Source organism: Pleurodeles waltl, chromosome 12 (assembly GCF_031143425.1).
Source record: "Pleurodeles waltl isolate 20211129_DDA chromosome 12, aPleWal1.hap1.20221129, whole genome shotgun sequence".
Lineage (NCBI taxonomy): Eukaryota > Metazoa > Chordata > Amphibia > Caudata > Salamandridae > Pleurodeles > Pleurodeles waltl.
The window spans coordinates 527,083,507-527,095,553 of NC_090451.1; the positions used below are offsets into that span (position 1 = coordinate 527,083,507).

A 12,047-nucleotide genomic window follows, 5' to 3' on the forward strand; every position below is an offset into this window, starting at 1 on the left:
GAGCAGAGAGAAAAACACTCAATGTACCCTCTCTTATCAGGTCTAGTCTACTGTGAGAAGAAAACAGCTTGGTTCATCTTGTGGCAAAACACAGCTTGGAAAAATACAGCTTGGATTCTCAACTGCAATGTCTAACTCCACGTTAAAGGCAATAGGCAGCTAACCTAAATATCAAATGCAATGTTTAATGTCATGTCAAAGCCAATAGGCAGCTGAGCTGCAAAAACACAGCTTGGAAAAATACAGCTTGGATTCTCAACTGCAATGTCTAACTCCACGTTAAAGGCAATAGGCAGCTAACCTAAATATCAAATGCAATGTCTAATGTCATATCAAAGCCAATAGGCAGCTGAGCTGAATACAAAATGCAATGTATAATATGTCAAAGCCAATAGGCAGCTAAGCTGAATACAGCATGTCAAAGCCAATAGGCAGAATACAGAATGTAATGGCTAATGCAATGTCAAAGCCCATAGGCGGCTAAACTGAATACAGAAAGTAATGGCTAATGCCATGTCAAAGCCAATAGGCGGCTCAACTGAACAAAACATACAATGTGCTACTGGTGAACATTGAGCAACTAATATGCGCAGTGGTGAAACACAAAGTCATTGGTCAAACAAAATTAATCGCATGACAGTAGGCAGCTCTTGGGGATCTGCAACTCACTCCTGCAGGGGCCAGCAGGGCTCATGCAGGTCCAGTTGCAGTTCTAGGGCAGGTAAGCTTGGCAGTTGCTGGAAGTCGTCTGGTGCTTGTTGTGTCAGTGTAGCTCAGAACAGGTCAGCCAACTGACCTTTAGAGTCAATTAGCCTCGGATCTAGGGAGCAGGTTCAATCTTCTTACTCTGCAAGCAGAGCAGGCTTCAAGCAAAGCAGCAGTGCAGCAGGACACCCTTCTTCTGTATAGCCCCAGGTCCAGGAATATACTAAAGAGTGGATCTGAGGGTCCCATTTTTATACCTGGTGCCCACTTCAAAGTAGGAGAAACTTCTGGAGCTTCTCTCTACAGACGTGTCTGGAATTTCCTGCCTCCCTGATCCCAATCTGTCTTTCTAGACCCCGTCATCACTTATCAATTATTAAATGTAATAAGATAACCCAGTCTTATCCGATGAGGCAGGTAGTTCTTGCAATAGTGGAAACACAAATTTAAGAGTTGTTAGCTACCAGGACATGTAAAACTTAAAAGTACATATCCAACTTTTTAAATACAATGCATCCCGCCCTATGGGCTGTTTAGAGGCTACCCTAGTGGTGACTTGTAAATATATGCATTAAAAAGGAAGGTTTAGACCTTACAAAAGGTTTATTTTGCCAGGTCGAAATTACGAGGAGACCACTCTAAGGCTGATAGTAGAGGTATACCTTCAGGGGGAATATTTGGGGTGCTATCTATTCTATGATAAATAGTTGGGTACAAGTGCTTTCAGTCAGGTATAGCGTGGTGTCTGCCGGATTTCACCATGCATTTGTACACATACAGACAAACACACAGGCACACACTCTCCCTCTCATTGTTTGGAAAGACTTGAAAATGTTGGTTATTTCACAAAGTAATGTGCTTTCTCATACTTAGTACTCCTACCGATCTGCCCTTCTCTCCCTTTTTCTGCCCCTTAAGCACCTTTTCTTGTTGTATGATGTATTTCAGCATTATGTGCCAGCGTGATTACTGGGAAATCTGAAGATATATCTGTTGCAGGGAGACTGAATGGGGATTACATTTCAGCTACAAACTTTCACTACAGAGCTTGTCACTATGGAACCAGTGAGATAAGATGGGATAAATCATTCGAATTAAGGAACTGTGGAGAGGATGGTATACGCAGCTTTGAAACACCTTCATGATTCATTAATATGGCATAATGGATAACTCTGTTGGACACCTTAGCTAATAAACACTCATGCCTGATGCTAATTGATTCTGTAACGTAAAAAAGTAGTCCATAACGAAGGCAGCACACACAACACCAGGCTGGTGTAAAAAAAAAAAAAAGTTTAAGGGAGCAACTTAGAACAGCATAAAAAGAAGTAAAATAGAATATGTAAAAATGAAAGCCGGTTTTATGATAAAGTAAACAAAGAAGCAAATTAGCCGATGATGACAAGGTGAAAATTACTCGACTCTGTCCTCCACGAGAGGAAGAGGACACTAAGGATGAAGCTTTCCACAGCAATGTGAGCGAGGTGTCCTCTTCCAGTATCTGGGGTATCTGACTTCGTTCATCAGATCTAAGATGTATGATCTGCACATTTAGGAGCTAGGTACTTGTGTATGTTCTAAATGATTGGGAGGCTCTACGTGCATATCTTAGCTCTCACTCTCTTTAATGTGAAAAATCACCAGCGCAATGGTGAAAAAATATTAAATGAGAAGAGGAAGCAGTTGTTTATGTATTATTCAAAGCCCTGAATAACTAGTTTAAGGGGGTGAGGCTCGTAAACTGGCTGGCAGGACTGTCCCAGTACTCACCACAGCATTCTTGTAGCTGTAGTATCAAGTAGTTTCTGCTGGATGTACAGAGTGGCCGCCTGTATCTTCAAACTAAGGGCAAGACAATGACCAAGAAAAAAATGACCATCACTTAAACTAAAACATTAGTCCATCTTAAACTGGAATGTACCGTGAGAAAGCTATGATTGGGCAGCCAACATAATACATGTATTCACACAAGAAAGCCAACAGCTAAATCATCTCGAAGGCAGACTAGGAGTGCACTTAATGAAAGTAAACTGCAAATAACCAGAAACCATGGGTTGGTGTTGTTTTCTGGGAGCAACGCGAATGAGATCGGCTATAGAGCATAAGTTTGGAAAGGTATAGGAGATAGAACTCATGTCGTGTGGTTCTGCCTCAAAATGCAGATTGTTGAAAGTAGTTATAGGGCACAATTAAAGAAATCTTAAATATTCCATTCCTTTGTGTATTACTGAGTTTCAGGGATAGAAAACAAGGGCTGATGCCAACGGGAGAAAACTTACATTACACATTTCAGTGTTAATTTTTATTCCACAATCAAAAAACGAATTAAAACAAAAAGCTAACCCATACCTATAAGCCTATCCTTTTCTGCCTTTTTTGAGCAATGATTTATCTATCTTCACCAAAGAGGGAACCATCTCATTTCAAATATGTTGTGTTTGATTTTCTCACAGGTTTTCCACGTACACTCAAAGTTAGCCTTCACAACACATCTTTGGTACCCCTGACCTTTAATCTCCGTGTTCCCATGGATGGCACTGGAGAGCCAAGCGTTATGAGTTGTGATCAGATCCTAGAGAAAGAGCGAGCTGCCTGGATGATGGAGCACCAAGGAGATACTAAACCCACCGAGTTTAGCATCACACCAAGCAGTGGAACCATCCGGCCCCAAGGAAATCTGAATATTCAGGTATCGCCTAGCACAAGTTTCAGTGTGAGAAATCAAAGCTATGTAATGCTTTGGTTTTGGACAGGCTGGCACAAGTCTCTGTACTTAAACCGCATTGAGATGATTGCTAGGGTGCAAGCACTTCCTTCTGTCTGGTTTATTGTCAACCCTTCGTCTTGATGCACCCAGTTCGATGCGGTATGCACTTACGGATAGTTGTTGTTGATACGGTGCTGTTTTTGAGAGATGTCAGCAAGAAAAAGATTCGATGTTTTGGTGAATCTGTATGTGAATAATATCTGCATTGGCAAGAGGGGGTTAAGAATAAGAGTGAATCAACCATGTAGAACACTGTAATGAGACTCGGTTTTGATGATTAGTGTATTACTGAATGAACGTTTGTTAGCTGAGTACATTGTTAACATTACAAACTTAATGAGGAATGTTAGACAGGCCTTGCTTCAGTGTAAGGATAATATAAGATCTTGCATGCTGCATACTACAGTGAATGTTTTTACCCCTACTTTTATTTGAGGGATTTTGTTCTATATTTCTTTTCTGTCTTTATCTGATTAAAAAAAACTGCATTTATTATTTTTCTGGTAGAATAATGTTTCTAGAAAGCAAGACTCTGTCTTTTTGATGGCTGTTCCTCTTTAAATAGAACTACAACTTGGTTCAGGACCTTGAGAAGAGCAGCCAGTAGATGTCTTATTGCAGGCTGTCCAGCAGCTGCGGGCAAAGGAGATCAGCTGCATGTTCCCCGCTGCTTATCCCAACCCAGTGAACAAAGCGACTCTGAACTCTGCACCTGTTAATGATGTATGTGTTGGCACAGATTGGTCCTGGCTGCTCAAGGGTTGTCATCTGCAGTATTCTAATTCCCTCCCACATATCTTCTCAAAACGTTAATTGGGAAGTTATTATTGTAATCGCCAGTAAGTCTGTGCCGCACGTTTTTGTGCTCTCTCACAGCTGGCAGGAGAAATACATAGCATTTCAATTGCTTGAAATATTGTTCCAAACAGAATAATCTGTTACAGGCTCCTACCTGCAGATTCCTTAAGATTATCCCCAGAGGACAGACTGGATCTGGAAATTTTTCATGAGCAGCCCAGCACCCCTGCGCGCCGGTACGTGGTGCCGTCCTGCTCCATGTGGCGTCTGCACGGGAAGGGATGTGCGCAGTGCTTCTATAGGAACCATCCCAGCGTGCTGGTGTCAGTTCTTTTACGTGCCACTTAGTGCAGATCTAGAGAAGAGCTACCCGCAGTCACCTTTTTGACTGACCTTTTTTTTTTTTTTTTTTTTACCCTTTTGCCAAAGGTTTTTGAGTCTTTGTCTCTTGTGGCATGGGTGCCCACAAAGAAGGTTGGTTTCAAGCCAAATGGCTCCTGTCATTGACAGATGTCGTTGATGGACCCTTACTTTGTCTTCCTCTGGTGTCTCAAGTGAGACCCTGATTCCAAGACCTGCGTTAATTGTTGCACCATGCACCCCAGGCCTTGAGTGAGCAATCCTTCAAGCTCCTTGATGTGTGACGCCACAAAAGTTTCAATCACGGTTGAAAGGAAGGTCCCTGGATCGGTCGTGGAGCTGATCCAAGCGTTTGTTGTCAAATTCGTCCGGGTGTTCGGATAAGTCCCACAAATGTAAGAAGAACAAGAAGTCAAAGTGGTCTTCAACTTCACCTCATCCATTGAAGTCATCCGATGAAGCGAGGGAACATCAACATTCAAGGCCTGGCTCTGCAGTTGAACTGGTGACAGGGCCATCTATGCACCTGCTCGAGTTTCCTGTGGCCGAATCAACCCCCACACAACTCTTTTAGTTTTATTAGGTCGTGCACCCAATTTTGGCAGCCTGTCCACACTGGTGGGCCCATAGTCTTGAAGGAGCCCTGAGCCATACTCTACCAAGCTATTGCTGATGGGAGAGCTGAAGCTTCGTTCGTCCCACACTGGACTGAATATGACCGACTCGCTGGTCAAAGCATTTTCATTGTTGGTGGCCCTTAGGTGCCATGCCTAGTTGAACACCACTGCCTTTTTCGGGGGATGTCCAGGCCTCACTCATGCACATGTCCTCCAGTGGTTCTCGTCTCTTCAGAGACAAGGCAGAGTCAGCGCTGTAGTGCTTCAAGAACTACAGAGGTACGGCCAGGTACTTCTGCCTTTCCATGGCCCTTTGCCAAACTCAGACCGCCTTCTGCTCATTTTGTGGCCACTGAAGGGGCTTCCAGCTACCTCTATCTGCCCAGCCACCACAGCCCTCAAGCTTCGAAACCCTTGTGTGGTTGAGGATGCACTACCCATAGACCTCCTGGGTCAGGTAGCCACAGATGGGGCCAGTCCACTCCCCTCCTCCTAGAAGGCGCAGCCTCCAAGCCTATTTAGTTTGCTGTCCTACCATCATGGGCATCTGGTGAGAGGCAGGACACCCCATCACATGCACCCCTGAAGGCTAATAACATCCGACCACTTGTTTCTCAGAGTTGTCCAAAGGGGCTACTCCCTCCCCTTTGTGACTACCCCTCCACCCATGCTTTAACGTGCAACCTGCTGATGAAAGGTCACATCCCCTTTCTCCACCAGGAATTTATGGCTCTCTTGGCCAAGGGAGCCATTGAGAGGGTGCTGGCATCAGATGTAGGTTGTCTTTATAATTCCCATTACTTTCTGGTGGCCAAGATTTATGGAGGCTGTGCCCTCTCAATTTCTTCATCAAAAAGGAAACATTTGAAATGCTAGCGCTAGCTAAAGCCCTGTCTGTCCTGGACCCCGGAGACTGGATGGTAGTGTTGGACTTGCAGGAGGTATAACTCCATATTCTCTTCCAGGGGATCCTCATCAATAGTCATAAACATTGAATATTCCCGCCCTTGTGCGGGGACCCCGGAGCATATATATATAAAATACATACATATTATCATGTGTAAAAGAGCAATGCAGGCTATAATCATAAATAGGCTAAAATGCTTTATTTCTATGCAAGTTTTTTTTTTTTTTTTTAAAATATTATAAAATCACAATAGATCATAAATATCTACCTAAGCCCCAAAAACTGGACTTAGGGAAGTAAACAGCAGTAAATATCAGAGAAAAATAGAAAAAAACCACATTGAAAAACAATGAAGCATTCTTAGCCAATAGGCTGCATGCAGGTTAACACAGGAGAACCATAAAAACTTTGGCACTGTGCCTTTAAGACCCTGAGCACCTCCAGTATCCCACCATGCCTCAGGGGTGAAGGGAAGGTGACAGTTGGTTCACAGTTAGGTCAGTTCTTTTTTCCGGCTTCTTCTGAGAGGATCCTGGAGCATTGAGCTCTCAGTTTTTCTGAGTTTTCCTCAGAAAAATTCTTTAAAAAAGCGTTTTTTCACTTTTCACTCGACAAGTAACATCTTTGTCTGAGCTAGGAAGGTTTTTTCTGACAGAAAAATGCCATCTCTTTTTGTAAAATGTCCCTCTTGTGGGAAGAAGAAAGCCCAGTCAGACCCACACTCTCTGTGTATTGTCTGCCTGCCACAGAGTCACTGTCCTGACACCTGCAAGTATTGTAAGAACATGTCAAGGAGGACTCTCAAAGACAGAGAGAAGATCAGGCTACATGGGCTTCAGGAGAGGAAAAAGTCAACATCCTCTTCACTTCCCAGACCTACAGCAGAAGGAATGGCCCGATCGACGTCGACAGGTAGGATTGTACCTGTTTGTTCTCCATCGACGTCATCGGCACCACCGTCTCACCGGCATAGATCGCCGTCGACGGCGACCAGACCGACGTCGAGGGACAAAACGTCGAAGCATGGACACAGGGGTACATCTCCGTCGACGGCAGGCCGCCGTTCGGCGTCGAGTCATCTCCGGCGCTCCCGTTCGCCGTTGAGAACGTCTCACCCCTTGGCGTCGAAGGACACGACACCAAAAACACCTCGACGGCATGAACATCCGCCGTCGACCACTCGCCACTCAACGTCGAGACACACGACGGCGAGTAGGTCCAGGTCCCGCGATCGGCGTCAAGACACTCGACGGTAAGACCTCCGACGTCAAGACCTTCGACGTCGAGAGCAGACCAGCCATCGCAACCTTCGACGTCGAGGATGCAATCGACGTCGACACAACCTTCAGCTGTGTCACAGGCAGTAGAGCCAGCGGACAAAGCTCCCTCACCGGTGGTCTCTATAAGGAGTGCATCATCCCATTCCAGAGCATCGGGGCATGTTTCTCCCATCACAGCATCCCCGGATTCACAATACTCGAGGATGTATTCTCCTACTGCCTCATTACCGAGAACGCCATCGCCTACAGCTAGAGCAGGACGGGCTCGTTCTGCTTCTCGTCAGCCGACCACAAGACCTGCACACTCTGCTACAGCCTCTCGGAGCAGGTCCCGTTCCCGAAGGAGAACCAGGTCACGAACACCACGCAGAAGATCACCTTCTTGGTCTTCTTCAGGATCGTCTGTGGGGCGCTACTCCCCCACACTCACAGATTCTCCACCTTCTAGGATTTCCCCGGTGGATGATATCACCACTTTTAATGAGGTTCTTCTAAGGGGAGCGCAGAAGCTAAATATTGAGGTACCGGAGCCGGCCACCTCATCCTCAGTTATCTTTGAGACCCTACAACACAGATCAGTCTCGAGAAAACTGCTGCCACTAGTACCGGGTTTGCTGCAACCGACTATGGACACTTTTCTGTCTCCAGCCACTCTCAAGTCTGCCCCGGCTAGGATTCAGAAGAAATACAAAGCTCCGGAACAAGATCCTTTATTCCTGCGGAAGGATCCGCCACCGGACTCTGTGATCTTAGCCGCAGCTAGAAAAACACACTCTGTGGCATCATCTTCCACAGTCCCCCCGGATAAGGAGAGCAGACACCTAGACTCTCTGGGGAGAAAGATGTGCGGTACGGCGGCATCTGCTATGAAGGTCTCCAGCGCCTCAGCACTTCTGGGCAGATATGACCGCTCTCTGTGGGACTCACTCCACAGATTTACAGAAAAGTTGCCCAGGGAAGATAGACAGGACTTCCAGGAAATCTTGCAGGAAGGGGGCCTAGTATCTAACCAGGTCATCAGCGCGGCGGCGGACGGGGCGGATTTGGCTGCGCATGGGTATGCGCACGGAATCTGCGCTAGGAGGTCTTCCTGGCTACGGCTCACGGGTCTGAAACAGGAAGCACAGCAGCGCATTTTGAACCTCCCATTCAGCGGGAGTTCGTTGTTCGGTACCCACGCGGATGAAGAGATGGCCCGAATGAAAACGGAAGTCGACACGATGAGGGCAGTGGGCCTGGAACGTAAAAAAGACTTCAGGCGGAGGTACAGGCCGTATGACAGACGACCATTCCAGCAGAGGGTTCAAACCCCTCACTGGTCTCAAAGGCCACAACAACGACAGGGACGTCCCCTGTTTCAGGCACGTAGACCCACAAGAGACAGAGGGTCAAGTAGACCTCAACAGTCTACAGCAAAGACACCATCAAAGCAATGAGGCATTGCTTCCCTCAGCACTGTGCACCACTCCGGTGGGGGGAAGTGTTACGCATCATCTTCGCGAGTGGCACTCAATCACAAAAGACAAATGGGTGCTCAATATTGTCGAACATGGCTATTCTCTCCTTTTCAAAAAACCTCCTCCACACTTGCCGCCAGCAAGGTGTTTTCCTTCTCATCTCAGCCTGCTACGCAAGGAAGTTCTCGCACTCCTACAAAAGAAAGCTGTAGAAAAGGTTCCTCCGGCACAAAAAGGAAAAGGGGTGTACTCCCGTTACTTTCTGGTGGCGAAAAAAGGTCAACAGGGCCTCTTCAGACCAATTCTGGACTTACGGCTCCTGAACAAGTACATAAGAAAACAAAAGTTCAGGATGCTAGCCCTTCACCAGATTGTCCCGCAACTGCATCAGGGAGACTGGATGTGCTCCATCGACCTACAGGATGCATATTTTCACATCCCAATAGCAACCAAACATAGGAAATTTTTACGTTTCCAGATAGCGTCACAGCACTACCAATTCAGAGTCCTTCCATTCGGCCTGAAGTCTGCACCCCGAGTCTTTTCAAAATGTGTAGCAGTGGTAGCGGCACACCTTTGAAGACAAAAAATATTCGTCTACCCCTACCTGGACGACTGGCTAGTGAAGGCCTCATCTCCGGATCAGGCGAGAAAACATCGAGATATCGTTCTAAGAACTTTCGAGTCTCTAGGTCTTCAAATCAACCACGACAAGTCAACCTTGATTCCAACACAAAACCTCCACTACCTGGGAGCGATACTAAACACAGAGCTCCAAAGAGTGTATCCTTCGGAGGAACGACTTTTATCAATCCACAGGAAGTGTCAACATCTATTAACAGCCGATGCACCTACAGCTCGTCAGGTGACATCGCTTCTGGGCTTCATGCATCTTCATTGTCCCGAATGCCAGGCTACGCATGAGGCCCCTTCAGGAGGCATTAGAGAACAATTGGAGCCAAAAGACTGGTCACTGGGAGGACAGAGTTCGACTACCAGCAGTGGCTTTTCAATCACTACAATGGTGGATGCACAGACCTCACCTGTCGATAGGTTCTCCGTTTCACCAGACAATTCCAGTCGACACTCTGGTAACGGATGCGTCTCTTCAGGGTTGGGGTGCTCATCTGGGTTCCTTCCAAGCTCAGGGTCTGTGGTCCGACAAGGAAAAGAACTATCACATAAATCTACTGGAACTCAGAGCAGTCCATCTGGCTCTCAAATCTTTCTCTCCATTGGTTCAGGGGAAATCTATCCTAATTCAGACAGACAATACAACCACAATGTATTACCTGAACAAACAGGGGGGAACAAGATCACTACCTCTGTCTCGAGAATCCCAAACGATATGGCATTGGCTCCTGGCCAGGGGAATGTCTATCACAGCGGTACACCTGCCAGGTCAGCAAAACGTAGAGGCAGATTTCCTGAGCAGACATCTGGAAGACGCGCACGACTGGGTGCTACACGACGAAGTCGTCGAGGACATCTTCGGTCAATGGGGTCGACCTCAGTTGGATCTCTTTGCAGAGGAAACAAACAAGAAATGCCCAGACTTCGCGTCCAGGTTCTGCCGTCCGGGATCTCAAGGGAATGCCCTGTTGATCAACTGGTCAGGGACATTTCTCACCGCCTTTCCACCGATTCCCCTCATACCGGCAGTAATCAACAAATTTTACAACTCCAGAACCAGAATGATTCTGATAGCGCCACAATGGCCCCGCCAATTCTGGTACACGGACCTACTCAACTTATCGGAAAGACCTCACAGGAGGTTGCCGTGCAGACCGGATCTCCTGAGCAGAATGGAAGGCAGAATCCTACATCCCAACCTTCCCTCTGAGCTTGACAGCATGGCTCCTGAATTCCTACAGTATGGGCACCTAGGGCTCTCACAGGAGTGCATGAGCATCTTGAAAGAGTCAAAACGACCTTCCACGCGGCGTTCTTACGCTTTTAAGTGGAAGAGATTTTACATCTGGTGCTCTCAACAAGGTATAAATCCCATACGAGCTCAGGAGGACGTCATACTATCCTATTTACTTCATCTGGCGAAGTCTGGTCTGCAGGTATCTTCTATTAAGGTTCATTTATCTGCAATTACAGCGTATCGTAAGTCGCCTTCTCAGGAATCCTTCTTTACGATACCTGTAGTCAAGGATTTTTTAGAAGGCTTGAAAAAGGTTTTTCCTCCCATTCGGAGACCTTCTCCTCCATGGGAACTGAATGTAGTCCTGTCAAAACTTATGGGCCCTCCCTTTGAACCTATCCACAAGGCCTCTTTACAGCACCTTACGTGGAAGACGGCTTTTTGGTGGCCATTACTTCAGCGAGGAGGGTCAGCGAAATTCAGGCTCTGTCTTGCAGAGAACCGTACACGGTTTTTCACGATAATAGAGTGGTTCTGCGAACTCACCCATTTTTCCTTCCGAAGGTGGTGTCAGAATTCCATATCAATCAGACTATATCTTTACCGACTTTCTTTCCCAATCCGGAGACTCCGGCTGAGAAAGCATTGCATTCTTTAGACTTAAAAAGAGTGCTGAAATTCTATTTGGACAAAACAAAACCGATTAGACATTCTAACCATTTGTTTCTGAATTATGGTCATTTAAGAACAGGAGAGGCAGCGTCTAAACGAACTATATCAAGATGGATTGTGTCTTGTATTGTTAACACTTACCAACTGGCTAATAAGCAATTACTGGCTAGGCCAAAAGCGCATTCCACAAGGGGAAAAGCGGCTACTGCTGCCCTCCTTAACAATGTACCAATTTCCGAGATTTGTAAGGCTGCTACATGGAAGTCTGTGCATACCTTTACTAAGCATTACTGTTTAGACTCGGATGCAAGAGCGGATGCCCAGGTGGGGCAGGCCTCTCTTAGAAATCTATTTGCATGAATATGTATTCTTTCCTGCACTTCTTTCGGACAGTCCGCAGAGTTTAGGGATGGGCTTGCTAATCTATTCAATGTTTATGACTATTGATGAGGATCCCCTGGAAGAGAAGGATTAGTTACTTACCTGTAAATCCTAGTTCTCTTCCAGGGGTATCCTCATCAAAGTCATAAACAACCCACCCTCCTCCCCGGACTTAAGTCTCCTAGAAGTGCAGGACAGATTATCTTTCTGATCAGTTACACAGATTGTCACCG

At 46.3% G+C, this 12,047-nt stretch overlaps 1 protein-coding gene across 2 annotated transcripts in view; it reads left to right on the forward strand.

Annotated features, from left to right (window-relative positions):
* HYDIN (HYDIN axonemal central pair apparatus protein) overlaps positions 1-12,047 on the forward strand; it is a 2,122,366-nt gene that overhangs the window by 469,703 nt on the left and 1,640,616 nt on the right. For both annotated transcript variants that reach the window (XM_069217473.1, XM_069217472.1), the window contains one exon: positions 3,159-3,394. In XM_069217473.1, coding sequence (XP_069073574.1) covers positions 3,159-3,394 — 236 coding nt within the window. The remainder of the gene's footprint in view (positions 1-3,158; positions 3,395-12,047) is intronic.